General features: G+C 38.7%; 1 protein-coding gene across 1 annotated transcript in view; it reads left to right on the top strand.

The window, feature by feature from the left end:
• The window catches only part of Uggt2 (UDP-glucose glycoprotein glucosyltransferase 2), a 100,355-nt gene that overhangs the window by 15,520 nt on the left and 65,237 nt on the right, over nt 1-19,598 (top strand). The window contains exons 8-11 of the mRNA XM_041676912.1: nt 6,719-6,819; nt 9,740-9,839; nt 13,035-13,095; nt 16,934-17,025. Coding sequence (XP_041532846.1) covers nt 6,719-6,819; nt 9,740-9,839; nt 13,035-13,095; nt 16,934-17,025 — 354 coding nt within the window. The remainder of the gene's footprint in view (nt 1-6,718; nt 6,820-9,739; nt 9,840-13,034; nt 13,096-16,933; nt 17,026-19,598) is intronic.

Below are 19,598 nucleotides of genomic sequence, written 5' to 3'. Positions count from 1 at the left end.
TGAAATGTGTTTATTATGCACTTTACCTCTGAAAGTAGTTAATGTGGTATGTCATGTTACCACATGTTCTTTATATACCTACTGTCTTAGTTTGAGTTTCTGTTGCTGGGATGAAACACCATTACCAAAAGCAAGTTGGGGGGGGGGGAGGCTTATTTGTCGTACACTTCCACATTATAGTGATCACTGAAGGAAGTCAGGACAGGAACTCAAGCAAGGCAGGAACCTGGAGGCAGGAGCTGATGCAGATGCCATAGAGGAGTGCTTCTTACTGGCTTGTTCCCCATAGCTTGCTCAGCCTGCTTTCTTGTAGAACTCAGGACCACCAGCATAGGGAGGGCACCACCCACAGTGGGCTGAGCTCTGTCCCATCTGTCACTGATCAGTGAGATTAAGAAAATGCCCCACATCTGGATTTTATGGAGGCCTTTTCTCAGTTAAGGTTCCCTCCTCTCAGATAGCTCTACTTTGTGTCAGCAAGTTGACATAAAACTAACAAGTGCACATACCATTTGAGATGCACAGTATTGTTTTTAGTTATTAAGGAATTTACAGACAGCTAATGTCAAAAACTAGAGAAAGCAAACACAAAAAATTAAAATAATCACTGATTCCACAACTAGGACATAACTGTCACTGCCCTAGTGTTAGTCATGAGTCTTCCCACCCTTTCTGCACGTGTTCTACACGGTGGAGCTGTAGTGTGCATCTGCTTTCCCAGTGTACTAGGAGAGAACTGCCCCACTGGATGGGACTTTAAATGTTTCCTCATATTTCCATGGAGTGTTTTAAAGTACCCAGTCATGTACATCTCCAATTTTTCTTGCCACAACTTTCAGAAAAAAATGTCAAAATATTTGTATTTCTTGAGTTTTATACATATTTATAAATTTCCATCCTAAAATTTGCTACCATATCTGCAATAGCACATGAATGTATCTGTTTCCTTGAACTGTGCTAACAACATGCTATGTTTAACGTTTGTGTCTGTGAGTGGAATGAGTCTTTACAGTTATTTCACTGGACTGAGAGCTCTGCAGTCTGAAATCAGGGACAGTAGGCTAGTGACAGTTTGTTGCAAAGATTACTTTCTCTATGCATACTTATTGGACTTTGAGATTCTTCTCCAATAAATTACTTATTCCTGACCTTTGCTTTTTTTTCTTGATGTATTTTTGCCAGGAATTGAAACATTTTTCTGTGTATTGAATTATTTACTATCAAACTTTACTTTCTTATTAATGTTTAAAATTGAAATATGTTCAATATGCTGTTGTGTCTAAATTAGAATTTGGAATTCCTTTTCTAGTATGGCATTGCATCCCCAAAATAGTTAGCAAAATAGAAATTGGAACTTTCAATGACTTGCATTTTCCCCTCTTTAATCAGAAAAAGATGGTTCTATAACAAAACCCCAAACTTTATAGACCAAGCTAAACCTTAAAACGATGGAATAAGGGTCAGTCATCAGATTGCATTGTCCTCTGCTGCCAGTCAGACAGCCCTTCTGTCTCAGTGAGAGCGCCCACTCCTGCAAAGTCGGCTAGAGAACCTGGAATAGGGATCATCAAGGCCAAAGAAATGTCGGATGAGAGCAACTGAGTCAGAAGACACAGGGTAGAATTGGGAGGTCTTTTTGGTCATGTCAAAACAGCCAAACAGCCCAGAGTTTATCAGAAAATATGCTTATATGCAAAAGCAGAACAAAGCACAGCATAGCCAGTCAGTCAGTCTCTAACCACAAGAGCATCGCTGTCCTTGAGTGAGCGGCCTCCTATATCATATGCTTGCTGCTCCAATACAGCCTGACTATCTAGGTTGACATTCCTGAGGTTTGGCGTCAGCAGTATTCTTTCTACTAGATAGAGCTCTTTTCCCACGGGCTAAGTCAGAAGTCCCCCACAGCCTTCAAGGTTATTGGAAAAGCAGAGCAGGCAAGCTTGAACACAAGACTCTAGATGGAAACTGAGCTGTCTGTGTGCCCCCACAATTAGTTACTGTTCTACTGGGGTGAAGAGACACCATGACCAGGGAAACTCTTAGAAACCGTATAATTGGAACTTGCTTACTATTTCAGAGATTTAATCCATTTTCATCATGCATAGAGCTTGACAGCAGGCAGCCGTGATGCTGCAGAAATAGCTGAGAGCTACATCCTGATCTGCAGCCAGAGAGAGGTTGGGGGGGGGGGGGCGGTTTCAACACTGGGTTTGGCATGGGCTTCTAAACCCTCAAAGCCCACCCCCAGGGACACACTTCTCCAGTAAGGGCACACCTACTCGTATGCAACAAGGCCACACCTCCTAATCCTTCTCATGTAGAGCCACTCCTGATGACTAAACATTCAAATCTCTGAGCCCTGGGGACTGTTCCTATTCAAACCACACACACACTATTCCTGTGAGCTATGCTGTGCTGTTATCTTAGGAATTAGAGTTGTAGTGACGGTTAGTGACTGAGTGACTTAGTTCCCATAGTAGGATACTAGGAAACTGTACTGTGAGTACAAACATACAAAGTATTTGAAATGTGAGGATTATAAATATTGTAATATGAAAATCGTATAAACATGTATATAATTAACATTATATAAATGTTTAGTACTAATGAGGACAAGAGAGGCTTAGTCAGTGGCTCAGTGGTAAGGAGTTCTTACTTTACAGGGATGAAGACCTGAATTCAAATCCATCTGTACTCATGGACAAATCAAAGCTTAAACCTGGGTTCATAGGGGCTCACAGAGACTGAACCAACAGCTAGGAAGCCTCCATGGGACTGGTCCAAGCCCTCTAATAAACGTTATAGTAACTTGGCCTTCTCGTGGGACTCCTAACAATGGGAACAGGGCCTGTCTCTGACTCTGTTGCCTGCTTTTAGATCCCTATTCCTCCTACTGGATTGAGTCCTCTAACTTTAACAGGAGAGGAGGTGCCTGGTCTCACTGCAACTTGATCTGCCATGGCTGCTGATATCCATGGGGGGGGGGAGCATATTTTTCTGAAAAGAAACAGTGAGAAGGAGTGGATGGAGGGGGAGAAGAATGGGACTAGGAGGAGGGAAGGGAAACTGGTCTGGATGTAAAAACAGTCAAGCTTAGTCATGTGTGTATAATTCCAGTGCTGAGGAGCAGGGGCAGAAAGAGGAGGCTTGCTGGGGCTTGCTAGCACACATGCATGCACGTGTGTGTGCGCGCACACACACACGCACATGGAGAAATGAAAATTATACTGATTAAGTTATTATTTGTTAACTGGGCATTCTTAAAGTCAAGAAGAAACAATTGATTGAATTAAGTTTCTGTTGGGAGAAAACCTGAGTAAAAAGATGACTTCAGGGGTTGTGGCAGTGGCTTGCTGGTAAACGCTTACTGTAAAGGCGTGAGGACCTGAGTTTCAATCCCCAGAACCCATGAAAAAGCCAAGCATGACCATGCAGGGTTCTATAACCCCAGGGCTGTGGGGTTAGGGACAGGAGGATCGCTGGGTCTGAGTGTTGCCAGCCTAGAATCAAGTTCACTAAGAGATCCTGTGTCCAGGAATAATGCAGACAATGAAAGAGCAAAAACACCTGTAGTCCTCCTGGCCTCCATGTGTGTGCACACATGCATGTGCACCTTACACACATGTATATACCCATACATATACCATACATATGTGTTCTACCACACACCTTCTATTAGTAATGTGAGCAACTTCTAATGTTGTGAAATAATTTGATACTTGACACAGATTTAATGGTTTAAAAAAATCTTGAATAATCTTAAGAAAATTTATGCTCTATAAAAAGAGTAATTTCCACAAATTTCTTTGTCCCAGATTACTTAATTTTACATATTCATATAATTTTATATGTTCATATAAGCAGCAGCCTTGCGAGAATTAAAAATACCCCTTCCCCTCTTCTGCCATTCTGCTTGAAGAATGGAATGCTAAGGTCTCTCTGTATACTCATGGGTAAGACTAGCTGTAATTTTATGTGTGTGGAGTCTAAACTACTAGAAAGGAAGATTTGGTGAATCCTGTATGCTTCTGTTTACACTTTAGGTCTTAATTGCTAATATACTTAAGACACTAAAGTTATTGATCCTGGTGGTAAAGTTAACAATACGGAGCAAGGGTGACATTTTTGAATACTAGGCTGCATTAAGAGATGAATGGATTTTATTTTTGCTGTTTTAGCCACACAAAAAGTATTAATGCATCTTACAAATAATAAGTAAAATATTTATCTAATAAACAATATAATTTTATTCCATTTCTCAATTGTGTTGTAATATGTTAAAATCTATAGTTATTTTAATTTTACTTTATGTGGAAATAAATTGTATGCCTTTAAATATCTTTTATAATTCTAAATTGTTTTAAAAAGGGGAAATAGTCACATAGTTCTTGCACAGTAACTCAGTTACTTATTTCAAAACAAAATCCTTTACCCTGAAGAATTATATGATAAAATACATACATTGTTTGAATTAGTAAAAACAAAACACTGTATAAATTATGATTCTGACTAAGAGCTTCATAGGCAATCCAGTCTGTGAAATGCTTGCTGTGCAAGAATGAGGACCTGAATTCGGTTCGCAGAAGCCAAGTAAACATAGCTAGTATGATATCCTGCACATGTCATCCGCACAGTGGGAAGCTGCCACGGTGTCAGCCTCCTCTGTGAGATCCAGACCAGTGAGATGCTTTGAGAGGAAACAGCAATAAAACAAGGCGGACACCATAACTCCACACACGGTCCTGCACATGCACCCACACGTATGTGTGCCTGTACGTACACAGAAATACTACCATGTCTAATATAAACACACTCTATACTAGTATGATCGCTAACTGGAGTCATACACTGGGTGATGGAAAAGAAGAGAGAGGTTTACACGGCCCTCTTCCTTCTGTGACTCTCCCACTTCTCAGGAAGGATACTGCCATTGGTCTAGAGCTCTCTGCATCTGCACACATCCTCTTGCCCGATGAAATCACAGTTATAGGGGCCACATTGACTTAGTACGTTCGTGCTCCTATAATAGAGTATCTGAGAATGAACAGGTCGTGAAAAGCAGAATTGAGTACTGGGAGCTAGAAACTTAAGTTTAAGATGGGGACAGTCTGCGTGTCTGTCAGAGGAGCAGAGGATTGTGTGTCGATGTCAGGAAGAATAAGCAGCAACCCCTGCAGTCTGCTTGTGCCATGCCACTCCAGCCATGAGAGCACAGTCCTCCTGTGTCCTCACTTCCCAAAGAGCAGACATGTTAGAGCATAGAGCGCATATGTGTCCTGCCCGCCACCGCTTAACCTTGGGGTTGGCCATGCCCTTGTTCCACTCTTGATTCCGGAGGGAGGATGTGGGAGGAGGAAGGCTGAGAAAGCAGAGTGCTCTTCCTTTTCCCATGCTCCACTCTCCTGTTTTTCTGCGAACCAATTATTGATTCCCTTGTGTGCTGCGTTTATACTCCAGGCACTGGGGAGGCAGTTACAGAGCAGCCTGGGTGCTAACTTGCCAGCCAACCTACTTGTTGAGATCCAGGCTATGTAAGGCAGCTGCTCTTGGGCGCCTCACTGCCATCCCATTGGTTGGACATGGACAGCATTCTTCTTTTTAATGGCATAATGGATACATATTTGCTACAGTTCTTCTCACAAAAGAGATATTGCTAAATTAATATAAAGTTATTTTAACAAATATTTCTCCATTTTAGTATTAGATAATGTTGAATTCATTTTTATTAAACTTTTTCCAATACATAAACTTTTCTATTTGAGGCTATTTAATATCTAAACACAATATCAACTAGGGAGATAAAACAGAAACATTAAAAAAGACACACACCCCAAAAAAATAAAACATGGAAAGAGTCCCCAGAATTCAAGAGGCAGCGCATTCCCCTGATTTGAGCAAGCACTTCATCCTTTCAATCTCATATGCTGTGACAATCTGGAGCATATGAAATAATACTGATGCAGATATGTTAACTAGGTGGCTTTGTCTTTCCTTAAAATAAATATTTGAAATAGAGGCTTTTCCTATAATCAGGCAAAAACTTGCCTTTTCTCTGTGTTTCTATATATTCAGTGATTCTTGGTGTTTCACCATTAGACACTGACTAGTACATAGGAAATAACTGTGAACCTAAAACTTGATTCCATGAGCAATGCAGAAAAGATAATATTTATACAATGTGTATAGTAAAATGCCATTTGGTTATCTTATTCTTTGATAATCCGCTAAAAGATGCTTATGTGTTTACAGAGTTCCTTACTTGAGCTTTCTGTGTAGGTCAGAGGTGAAACTTTAAAGAACTAGAAAAAACTCCAAGGCTGCGTAAGAAGAGTCTTGTGCATTTGCTGTGGGAATATTATTTGTCTTTAGTTGTAAAATTGTTTCTGTTTTCAAATATAGAAACAATGCTTATAATTTTTAAGTCATTGAAATAAAATGTAGAAGTTGGTAATTCAATTGTCTTCCTTACATCCTTACAGGTATTATTATAATTGAGAATCCATGCCTCCATACTTTTTGTTTTATATATATATTAAAGGGAGACATGTTTATCTTATTCATTAAGTTTGTGTTTATCGCTATATCACAATCTATTATTATCTGAATTCTGAATGATTAACTTCTTTCTAATTAAAGAAAAGAATTTCAAAAGTATATTGCTTATATCACAATTTGTGGTAAGTGATGACAATTAACATTACTTAATATTCTTATGCAGAGAAATATATTCCGATCTTAAAGATAATCTGACAGTATTCCAGAAGTACCTGATTGAGAGCAGCAAAGCAATGATGCCTTTGAAGGTCTGGGAGTTACAAGGTACAGTGCTGGGCATGCTTCTAACATTGCCCCTTTCTTAGCAGACCTCTATTCCATCGTGTCTTTCAAACACCATTTTAATATGATAGCTTTATTGAGACATATAACTGACACATTATAAGATTCACCCCCGCTAAGCTGTATTGTTGAGTGGATTTTAATGCTTTTTCAGAGTTCTGCTGCAGTTACCACAGCCAGGTTCAGAATATTTCCATCATTCCAGAAACCGTACTCTGTATTCACTAACAATTTTATATACACACATACCCCAGAGAGCCTCGCCAAGTGTATGAATGGCTCTGGAGCTAGAATGATAGGAAATCAGCACTTCTCCACACACATGCACGCAGGCACACATGCACACACACAGAGATATATACACAGTATACACATGCACACACACAGAGATACATACACAGTATACACATGCACACACACACAAATACATACACGCACATACATGCAGGCATGCATGCACATACAGAGATTTACATACACACATATACACAAGAACACACACAAAGACACACTCACACAGTTTATTTTCCCAATCCCTAGCGATAGGTGAGGAGTTTCCTTTTCAACAATTAAAAGGCTACTCCTTAGAATTTCCTCTAGGTTGAGACTCTGTATTAGTTTCCCAGCAGCCCAGACCCGAATAATCATATAGAAACTTTATTAGTTAGAGTTTGGCCAATAGCTTAGGCATATTCCTAGCTAGCTCTTAGATATTAAATTAGCCCATTTCTCTTGATCTGTGTACCAGCACAAAGCTGTGGCCTACGGGTAAGGTTCCAGTGTCTTTCTCCTTTGGTAGTTACATGGCATCTCCCTGACTCTGTCTCATTCTCCCTGAATTCAATTTAGTTTTCCCCACCTAGCTGTGTTCTGCCCTGCCATAGGCTAAAGCAGCTTCTTTATTAACCAAAGGTAACAAAACATATTCACACCATACAGAGGGGAATTCCACATCAATTTTCTTGACAAAATAGCATATATAATGCAAAAATATTTTACTTTTGCCTGAAATACTTGGCAGAATCTTTCATATAAGCTTTCCTATTTCACTTTAACATTGAGCTTCTGACATCCTCTCACATGTTATATAAAAAAAATACTAGTTTGATATGCTAAGTGAAGGATTTTTAGTCCACACTAATTCTTATACTGCATCATACACAATCAAGTTTAAGTTTGTTTAATAGACCTTTGAAGATCACATTTTAAAACTATGGTAGAATTCGCAAGACTATTTAAGGTTCTATAACTTCTATACTTAACTACCTAATAAGTGGTGTTCTTTCAATTACTTTATAGAACATCATTCAGCAGGAGGTGATATCTTAAGTACATATTTATGACACAATCACACTGAAAATAATCTTTGAAATGACACAGGCTTTTTTCTTCCTGTACTGTTGCTATAGCACACAGTGTCCTTGTTTCCTGCCTCCTTGTCCATCCTCCACTCCCTCCCCTCATGTAGTAATCTTGGGAAAGGTGTTTCCTCAGAGGGAGGCTTGTAACATTGCCCATTGTGTTTCGTCATTAGAACAGAGACATTAATGAACACTGATAGTTTCCCTGTAGCACTGGAAACAATTGAGGATGCTAAGGAATTGTAGTGAACATTAATTCAGCTAGTACGTGATATAGCTGGTGTAAACTCTAGTTCCTTAGACTCTGCCCTCCCCTGGGAAACTACCCGATGGCATATTCGTCCAGGCTTTGCCTCCACCTGACTGAGATTTGCACATAGATGACATGGAAACAAAAACAGTTTTGTTATTCCAAAGTAGCTTCTTTAACCACTGTTTGAGAAATCAAAGATTCTTCTAGTGAGATGTTTCAAAGCAGTGTAATTAAGTAATGAAAGAATTTGACTTTAAAATATCCCTCACTCTTGAAAATGGGGTTAAGCTTATTTCTAACATGCTTAAAAGTGCCTGTGCCCAGCTGCATAGGTTTTCCTTGCAACACAGCTATTACTTCAGGAAAAATAATGCTAATTATAAATTTTAGCTTTACTTCAGCATAAACATATCTAAAGAGATATGATTGTTTAGATATAAACAATATCTAAAGAGAAAGTTAATGTATTGAGTTAAATCCTCTTTAATAGTTATCTTAATAATTGTCTCTTTGGGGCACCCTTTATCCCCTTTGTTTTTTTTTTTTGTTGTTGTTGTTGTTGTTATTTTGGAGAGTAGATGTTGAGCCTGAGTCCAGGGACATTCATGTGACAGGCCAGCACTCTGCTCCTGAGCTACATCCCTAGTCTCTGTTACTCTTTTAGAACACATTTATTCTTTAACCATTTCATACCTGGATAGAATGAGTTCTAGTCACTTTCTCTCTCTACCAAGTCTATTGAAGCCCTTCCCTCCTTCTCTCTCTCTCTCTCTCTCTCTCTCTCTCTCTCTCTCTGTTCCTGTGTGTGTGTGTCCATCCGACTAGTTTAATTAGGGTTGTTTGCATGAGCATGGTGATGTTATTTACTGGCTCATGGCCAGGTTGGCAGTGGCTCTAGCACTGAGGACTGTGTTACCTACCCCAGTAGTCATTAACTTGCCCTGTTTCTCTTCTCATCAAAGCCTTTGTCATGTATTTCATTCATCCTAAGTATAGAAAAATATGGCCTTATGTTTTATGACAGAAGCCAATTATTTGTGTCTGCATGTGTCTTTTTGATATTAATTTGTGAAAAACAGATAAGTATTAAATGATTCATTTATAAAAGTCTAAATCATACTCTAATTTAACTTGAGGAGAAGCTTCTCATCTAAAAGTTTTTAAGCTGCTAAAAACAGTCAGCACCCATGTGCCTGTGGGAAGAATGGCGGGGGAGCTGCAGAGTGGGAAGGTCCAAGGCTGTGACATTTCAGCAGATCACCAGTGATTCTGATTCTTTTTCTTCTAGATCTTAGTTTTCAAGCAGCTTCTCAAATAATGTCCACTCCTGTTTATGATGCCATAAAATTGATGAAAGATATTGCGCAGAACTTCCCCATAAAAGCCAGGTATGTTAAGCTCTATTGGTGTGATTATAAGCAGGTCTCTTTCCACTAAGTGAATGCATGAAAACAACTGATTTCCTAACATGAAGATATTAATTCTAGCTTTTCAAAACTTAGGGTTCTTCGTTGTTTATCTTTAGTTTTTATTAGAGCAAAATATTGTGTCATATATGCATGTATATTGTACTGCTAAGAGAACTATTAAATTGGAGGCTAAATAAAAATTATTTTTTAAAATTGTTTTAATAAAAATCATGATTAAGAAGATATTTTTGATCAACAAATAGTAAGAAAATATTTTTTATTCTTTCATGATAAAAAAGTATTATTCTAAACAAGTGATCTGTACCCTCAATATTGCCAAATTATTTTCTTGTGTTGGATTTCAAAATTAGTAATCTTTCTTTTTTTTATTTATTTATTATGTATATAGTATTCTGTCTGTATGTCTGCAGGCCAGAAGAGGGCACCGGATCTCATTACAGATGGTTGTGAGCCACCATGTGGTTGCTGGGAACTGAACTCAGGACCTTTGGAAGAGCAGGCAATGCTCTTAACCGCTGAGCTATCTCTCCAGCCCATAATCTTTCAAATGTATAGAAAGTTTATATAATACCTTTTTCTAGTAAGCTATGTAATTGAAGTGTTTGCAGGAAATATTGGCTACCATTAAACATACTTTTCATTTCAATATATAATTTATTTGCATATTCATAGTGAACCAGGATACAATTTCAGATTTTGTGGTGATTTACAAAATAACAAAACTTTGATGAGTATATATTTTGTATTTTGGGTTTTTAAAATTTTTTATTACTTTAAATAATACCAATCAAAGTTTCCACTTTTTCCCCTCCTCCCACTTCCCTCCAGCTCCCTCCCTCCTCTTCCCTCCTCCTCCTCCTCCAGTCCTAAAAGAGGGCAGGGTACCCTGCCCTGTGGGAAGTCCAAGGCCCTTTCCACTACATCCAGGCTTAGGAAATTATGCATCCAAATAGACTAGGATCCCAAAAAGCCAGTACATGCAGTAGAGACAAATCCCAGTGCCATTATCATTGGCTTCTCAGTCTGCCGGAATTGTCAGCCACATTCAGAGGGTCCCGTATGATCCCATGCTCGTTCAGTCCCAGTCCAGCTGGCTTTGGTGAGCTTCCATTAGCTCAGGCACACTGTTTCAGTGGGTGGACCAACCCCTTGTGGTGCTGACTTCCTTGCTCATATTCTTCCTCCTTCTGCTCTTCAACTGGACCTTGGGAGCTCAGTCCAGTGCTCCAGTGTGTCTGTCTCTATCTGCATCTGTCACTGGGCGAAGGTTCTATGGTGATATTCAGGATAGTCACCAGTCTGACTACGGAACAAGGCCAGTTCAGGCATCCTCTCCTCCACTTTCCAGGGTCCTAGCTGGGGTTATCCCTAGGGGATGAGTCTGTATTTTGATTAGGAATGACCAAGTATAATATTATAGGTAACAAATGAAATTAAGTAAATAGTTTACTATTAAATAAATATAAATGTATATTAAGAAAGAAGAAACACACAAGTCACATGTGTATACGAAATAGTACTGCCCTGAGGACTGGGAACAGCTTGTTCTCTGGCTTATCTTTTTCAGGATCGAGTGCTAAGTCTTTTTTCTCAAATACCATTTTGTCCATTTATTTAGAGTTTAAATGAAAGATTCTTAAGTGAAGGTTTACATTTGGAAGATAGACAAACAGTATCTGTTGGACACAAGAGATCCCAAATATGTGCCATGGCCTCTGACAATAGAAAAGTTTGTAATTTTCTTTTTTTAATTTTTTTTGGGATAGGTTCTTGCTGTGTGGCCCAAGCTGATCTCAAATCCTCTATTCTCCTGCCTCATCATCTTTGGTAGGGAGAATTACAAGGCTTCACCATGATGCCTGTTTAAGTGACTTTGATTACTATAATAATTGTAAAAAATGGGGAGTTTCATTGTGAAATATTAGCATAATGTGCTTTAATAATATCTACACTTCTGACACAGCCACTTTAAATGGAGGAGTTTGAGAAGTTAACACTGTTCATATCTAAAGCATGAAATTGTGTGTGTGAAAATACATACTTAGCCACATGACTTTTAATTAATAGTAACTTTTGAAATTACCTCACATATAAAGAAGAATAATTTCAATTTTGATAAGACAGTTAACTATCAAATGCTGCAAGTAAGTATGAGCTACCATAGCCCCTAACAGGCTTCACTTTAGAGCATTTTCTTTTATGCATATATGAACAGATATAATAATAACACTTTTAGGTATTTTCCAGGTTGAAAACATCTATAGAAAATCTATTTTTAATTCTGTCTCGAAGTTGAAAGAGAATGATAACATCTTCTAGAGTGGCTGGTATGGTTGATGTAATCATCCCTCCTGATCTCTGGGTACCATATCTGAAAATGGATGAATACATTTTGAAAATACTGAAAGAATCATGGTCTCTTTATTAAACTTGAAAGATAACATCTCTATAATTTTTCTAAATAATATAGTATATGAACTATTTATATAAGAGAATATTAGGTATGCTAAATAGTCTATATAGTTTATAATATGCAGGATTATATATGTAGGTTATATGCAATTAAACATTTTTTGTTTTTATTTTTTGTTGTTGAGATTTTTTTTGGATTTTTGTTTGTTTGTTTGGTTGTTTTTTTTCGAGACAGGGTTTCTCTGTAGCTTTGGAGCCTGGCCTGGAACTTGCTCTGTAGACCAGGCTGGCCTTGAACTCACAGAGACACAAACCATTTTTAATAATGATTGTGATCATCCCCCCCGATGATTTTTTGTTTTTATTGGAAATCCAGGAATCAATCCTCCATTTATACCAATGGATGATTGTGTTTCCTATATTGATTAATCCCAGACTAATCAAAATGCTTATGTAATTTGCTGCTCTGGAAACGAAGGCAGTGGTAGATAAGTTATGATAATACTTGGTGCATATTGTGGAAGTCTATGAAATTCTGAGTCTTCATTCCACATGAAGGAAATGCAAGGTCAAATAAACATGGTGACATTGTCTGTTAGGTCAGGGGAGTGTCCTCTTGGAGCACTTGGAAACTGAGTGTTTTCTAAAGTGTTGTATTACAATGATTTAATGATTGTTCCTAAACACTTCAGGAAGAATTAATTCTATTCATTGTATTAAGTAATGTATTTATTTTCTCAGATCTCTGACAAGGATTGCTGTAAATGAACTAATGAGAAAAGAAATACAGGAAAATCAAAAGGTTTGCTCTGAATTTCTTTTTTTTTTTTTTTTTTTTTTTTTTTGGTTTTTCGAGACAGGGTTTCTCTGTGGCTTTGGAGCCTGTCCTGGAACTAGCTCTGTAGACCAGGCTGGTCTCGAACTCACAGAGATCCGCCTACCTCTGCCTCCCGAGTGCTGGGATTAAAGGCGTGCGCCACCATCGCCCGGCTGCTCTGAATTTCTTAAAAATGCTTTTATTTACCATATTAATTCACTTTTTCACAAGTTAGATCTTTCATTTTAATAAAGAACAGTATTAGAGCTTTTTAATGTTGAAATAGTTGAGAAAAAAGTAGTGGAGTAACACTGGGCATATGAGCACATGCTCAGAAGTCCTTAGCACACAAACAGACTCCAGGTTACTTAGGTTTTGCTGGTGGTGGTGGTGGTTTAGTCTGTTATTGTTTGTACTTGAGATGTTGTTGTTCATTTGTTTGGATTTGGGGCATTTTTGTTTTGTTTTGTTTTGATTTGATTTGATTGAGTGGAAGCACATGGAGTTGAGTAGGTGGGGAGCTGGAGAGAATCTAGGAGGAATTAGGGAGGGAAAGAATATGATCAAAATATGTTATCTAAAAACTTTTTAAAAGTCAATAAATACAAAACATAGTCCAGCCCTTTCGTTTTTAGACTTTGTACTTTATGTAGTACATACAGCGATCTAGCTGATCTTTGCAGAGTTCCTAGTGTCCTTCCGACTCCAGACTTTCTCCTCCATAGCACTTTCCCTCCTCACAGCGGAGTGCAGCTAATGAGTTTTTATACCAATTCTAAGGCTTAGAAGTCATAAATAGTGTTAGACTACTATAACATTATTAGTTCCAATAACAAATAAGACATAGTTGATCAATAGTTTGATAAGATTGTTTCAAATGATCTGTTGACATTTAAACATCAAATTATGCCAATTGTGTTAGTATTTACGGTTGTATGTTGATAGTTCTGTTGCTGGTCATAGCATAGCTCCATGACATGTAATAGTTTTGCTTTTAGGTAGTATAATACCAGCTCATAGAGCCCTAAACAGTATTAATTTATTTTTCTCACATGAAAAGGTGTCTTAAAGTCTCTATCACTGATGACTTGGCTCTGGCACTCCACAATGACAGGAAGTGTTTATAAAACACCAACTGGCTTTCTGGGTAATAAGATGACAGCCACAACTTGAGACTGTATTTAGAGACAGATCCCAGATGAATGTTTTGCCACATTCATCCTCACTGAAGCATCCCTGAGTACTTGAACAGACTTTGACATGTATCTCATGGACCAGGATCCTGTCACATGGCCGTTTCTAGCTGTAAGAGAAGCTAAAAAAGCTAATATTTATTCTTCTGATAATGGAGGGTAGCAGATACCTGGGCTAGGGAGATGCCAAGACTCTCAGCCATACTAGTAGTCCTGTGTCAGTTTGAAGGATGAGAACTGAATTGGAGACACCTAATTTTTGACAAGGAAGTCAAAATTTTACAATGGAAAATAAAAAGCATCTTCAACAAATGGTACCGGCATAACTGGATATCAACATGTAGAAGAATGAAAATATATCCATATCTATTGCCATGTACAAACTTTAAGTCCAAGTAAATCAAAGAGCTCAACATAATCCAGCCACACTGAACCTCATTGAAGAGAAAGTGGGAAGTAGCCTTGAATGCATTGGCACAAGAGATCTCTTCCTAAATATAACACCAGTATCACAGACACTGAGAGCAAAAATAAATGGGACCTCCTGAAACTGAAAAGCTTTTGTAAGGCAAAGGGCATGGTAAATAAGACAAAATGGCTGCCTTCAGAATAAGAAAAGATCTTCACCAACCCCACATCTGATAGAGGGCTGATCTCTAAAATATGTACTAAAGAAACTAGACATCAAAATACCAAGTAATCCAAATTTTAAAAAATGCAGTACAGATCTAAACGGAATTCTCAACAGAAGAATCTCAAATGGTTGAAATATACTTAAAGAATTGTTCAATATCTTTAGTCAATCAGGGAAATGCAAATCAAAATGACTCTGAAATACCATCTTACACCTGACAAAATGGCTAAGATCAAAAACACTGACAGCTTATGCTAAGGAGGATGTGGAGTAAGAATAACATTCCTCCATTGCTGGTGGGAGTGCAAACTTGTACAACCACTTTGGAAATCAGTATGGTGGTATCTCGGAAAATTGGGAATCAGTCTACCTCAAGACTCAACATTACCACTCTTGGGAATATACCCAAAGGATGTATTTTCATACCACAAGGATATTTGCTCAACCATGTTCATAGTAGCATTATTTATAATAGCCAGAACCTGGAAATAACCTAGATGCCCCCTCAATTGAAGAATGAATAATGAAAATGTAGTATATTTACGCAATGAAATATTGAAATAAATGGTAAAAGAAAATCTTGAAATTTGCAGGCAGATAGATGAAACTAGAGAAAACCATCCTGAGTGAGGTAGCTGAGAGACAGACAAATATGACATGTGCTCACTCATAAGTGGATATTAGAAATAAAGAAAATTATAACCAGGCTATAGTCCACAACCCCTGAGAAGCTAGGTAGCAAGGAGGATCCTAAGAGAGACATGCATGAATGCCCCAGGAAAGGCAAATAAGAATTCCTGAATGTGGAGCATGGGAGGAAGGGAGGGAGGGAGGAATGAAGGGGAGGGGAGGAGAACATGAGGGAACAGGATGACTGAGCTGGTGGAGAGACAGAAAGAGGGGGTCATATGGAGAAACCTGGTGCTAGGAAATATCCAGGAATCCACAAGGATGACCCCAGCTAAGACTCCAAGCAATAGTGGAGAGGGTGCCTGAACTGGCCTTCCTCTGTAATCATATTGATGACTACCTTAGTTGTCATTATAGAACCTTCATCTGAAGATGCAGAGATCCACAGCTAGCACTGGACCAAACTCCTAGAATCCAGTCAAAGAAAGGAAGGACGGATTATATGAGCAATGTGGGGGAAACCCACAGAGACAGCTGACCCGAGCTAGTGGGAGCTTGCTGGCTCTGGACTGACAGCTGGGGAACCCACCTAGGACCAAACTAGGCCCTCTGAATGTGAGAGACAGTTGTGTGGCAGGTCTTTTAGTGATATCTAAAGGGCCTGTACAAGCTTACACTCCCACCAGCAGTGCAGAAGTGTTCCCTTTACCCCATATCCTCTCCAGCATTAATTGTCATCACTGTTTTTGATCTTGGCCATTCCTAGAGGTGTAAGATGGAATCTCAGAGTTGTTTTGATTTGCATTTTGGTGCCGGGTTTTTATTAATCAGACCAACTAGAACTTGTGCAGCAGACTTTGTACTTTATAGTTGGTGTCAGGGAGGGACAGAGCTACAAATGACAACAGACTTCTCAAAAAGAACATTCAACATGAAAAATCAGTTGTACATGTGGAATACTCAAGGTGAAAAGGCAGTCTTCAGGTAGATATGTACATGCAGGGGACAAGGAACAGTGGACATGAAGAATTCAGAGAGTTACTAAGGAGTCAGCTCAGGGTTGGGACACCTACCTTGCATATGTCTGTGCAAGGTCTTGCCTTTGATCTCTGCAGCACCACACACTCACGTGCATGCACACACGAAAAGGCAGAATTCACTCCCAAAGCACTTCCTGAGGCATTCTTAAGAAATTTCATAAAGCCAATAACTAACTGAAGGTACTTCAGCCAAATAATTGACTATTGTTCCTATTCAAGAACCAACACTATACATTCAAGAACCAATACTGTACATCTATGTATTGTAGTTGGGCTGAAATATTGATCACTATTGTTGGCTAGCTGTTACTTTGCTTTCTTCCAAGGACCTACGAGACAGATTTGACATTAAGCCAGGTGATGCTCGTCTATTTATAAATGGCCTTCTTATTGACGTGGATGTTTATGATCCTTTTAGGTAAGTGTTACATTTTAAATCTAAATTATGATTTGTATAAAGATAAATGATGTATTTCCTGAACACAGCATTTGTCAAATTGAAAAAGCAAATGACTTAAATATAACACATATTTTGACACAGAATTGTACACATTTATGGTTACAATGTGGTATTTTGATATATACATATAATGATTAGCATTTCTGTCACATCAAGCATAATTTATTCATATTCAGAACATTAAACTCCTCGTTTCTTTGTGTTTTGAAATATACAGTAAATTGTTGTCCACTGTAGTCCCGCATTCTGCTGTACACATTTTCCTTAACGTTTCTTGGTACCTGCTCTCCCTCCTCTCTGCCCCTTTCTCTTACATGCAGTGTTTTTAGTTCTAAAATGTAGTCATGCATGTTGTCCTCAAATTCAGACCTGGAGCGATCTTGGTGATCGGGTGACTGGTAAACTTACTGTGTCATTATCTAGACTGCCTTTCATTTAGCACAGGGTTAATGTTTGACAGGGGTGTTCTTCCAGATTGCACTGAACAGATAGAATTTTGGGCACCATCAGTTTCTTGAGGCAAACAGAATTAGTAACCAAAAGTAATCTGAGGTAGAATTAGGAAGTCCTTCACTACAGTGGCCACTCACCTGTAAGTTAAAGTCATGGGTCAGACAAAAGGGTAGTAGATGGGATTTCTGTTATTCTTACTAGAGAAGCATAAAACTGTTCTTAAAAGTTGATGCCTGGAACTTATAAATTTATGTAGCACATTAATTCAGTCATTCAATTTTAAATCAAAGAGTGTGCTATTATTGAACTGAAATTTAAAAATTTGTAAAATGTTTCAGATGCATTTTATTAACAGCATAGGAAAATGCAGATCCTTTTCAAGGCCATCCACCTACCCACTCCGCGTGTGTGTGTGTGTGTGTGTGTGTGTGTGTGTGTGTGTGTGTGTAAGTGTGTAAAAGAGAAGGAGAGAGAGAAAGAGAGAGAGACCATTTGGACTGTCTGTCTTAGAATTTTATTGTAAATATGACTTTTCTCTATAATAGTTAAAGTCTTGGACCTAATAGCATAAAATATATAAACTAAATGCTATAGAAATATAGAAAGACGCAGGCCTTGATCTGTAAACTTAAGAGGGACAAAAGTTGTATCTGTGCCCAGGACAGTGAACATGGTTAAAGAGGACAGGGAGGTGGCATATAGATTTCAGAGTGTTTTCTAGGACAGTGTCTGGAAAAGCTCCAGAGTAGAAACATTTAGAAATACTGGAGGTTCTTCAGGAATTCTGAAAACTGACTCTTCCCCGGTAATTAGTGACCTACGTATGTCATAATTCTCTTTCTCAGCGATGTGATTACAGGTTGTAGCTACCATGGTTCACTTAAAGGCGATGCAGAAATTGTGTGGAGAACTGAGAACTTTTAAGGTCAATACAGGATGCACAATAAAGTCAGTGTAAAGCGGTATTTGAATAAGAACAGGAAGGGGAGAGAGGAGAAAACCGAGAAAGGAAAATGCCCAATTACAGAGACATAGAAGGGAGAGACTACTATCAAGTTCACAATTTTCTCTTTGAGTGGAAAATGAGGAATTACTATGACCCAATAGTTTTATCTTCCTTTGTTCCTTTTTTTAGAACTTTTTCTTTTTTAAATATATTTTTAAGTGAAAGAGAATTTCATCCCTTTTCCTCCTCACTTTCCTCCTCCAACCTCACCCATGTAGCTCCCTCCCCTGACTCTCATAACTCCCCCCTCAAGTCAATGACTGCTTATCTTTGATCATTATTGTTTTATATATTTATGTGTGTGCAAATATGCAAATACATCATGCTCAGTTTGTGTGTGTGTGGTTTCAGGACTGATCAACCTTCATTGGCTGATGGAGAGAAGCTAATTAATCTTCTCTCAGCTGTAATTAGTTTCCCACAGATCTTTGTCTGTAGATGAAACCCTGTAAAGTTTTACCTCTTACTCTTTAAAATGTCCATTGGTATTCCTATGCACTGGTCTTGTTTATACTGACATTTCTAGGAGAGACTGTTTCACAGCACACTTCCCTATATACTGACTCTTAAAGTCTTTCTGCCCACACTTTCAAGATGTTCCATGATCCCGGTGCGAGACTGTGATGCAGGGGCTGTGATGTAGATGTATCCTTTGGGGCTGCGCTCCCATTATCCTTTGATCTCTGCATTGTGTCCAGTGTGGTTTTCTGCTGTTCTCCATCTGTTCTGGGATGAGCGGCTCACAAGAGCTGCATCTGGGTAGCACTATGCAATTGCTTCCCTCCATTGTCACCACGGAGGCTAAGACCACAGGAAAGAGGCTCTCAGGTCGGATTCAGCCAGAGTCATGTGGGTGGTATATCCTAAGCACATGTAGTGTCTTCAGCAGTAGGGCCCACCCTCCGGCTCTGAGAGGCAACCACAGCTACCTCAGTAAACTCTGTTGTTCTTGACAGTCACTTGGACTACCTGACTCATTGTTGAAAAGGAGCTTTCTCATGCTTGGTACTGGAGTTTTTGTTAGTCTATGGCTTTGGGGGAGATTTTGTATATCTTAATGGTTATCTGATTT

This window comes from Microtus oregoni, unplaced genomic scaffold, assembly GCF_018167655.1.
Source record: "Microtus oregoni isolate MIOR12 unplaced genomic scaffold, Mior012 000001F_ref0000356, whole genome shotgun sequence".
Classification (NCBI taxonomy): Eukaryota; Metazoa; Chordata; class Mammalia; order Rodentia; family Cricetidae; genus Microtus; species Microtus oregoni.
Note: the sequence above shows the minus strand (reverse complement) of the source record. Positions and strands in the feature narration are given on the sequence as shown.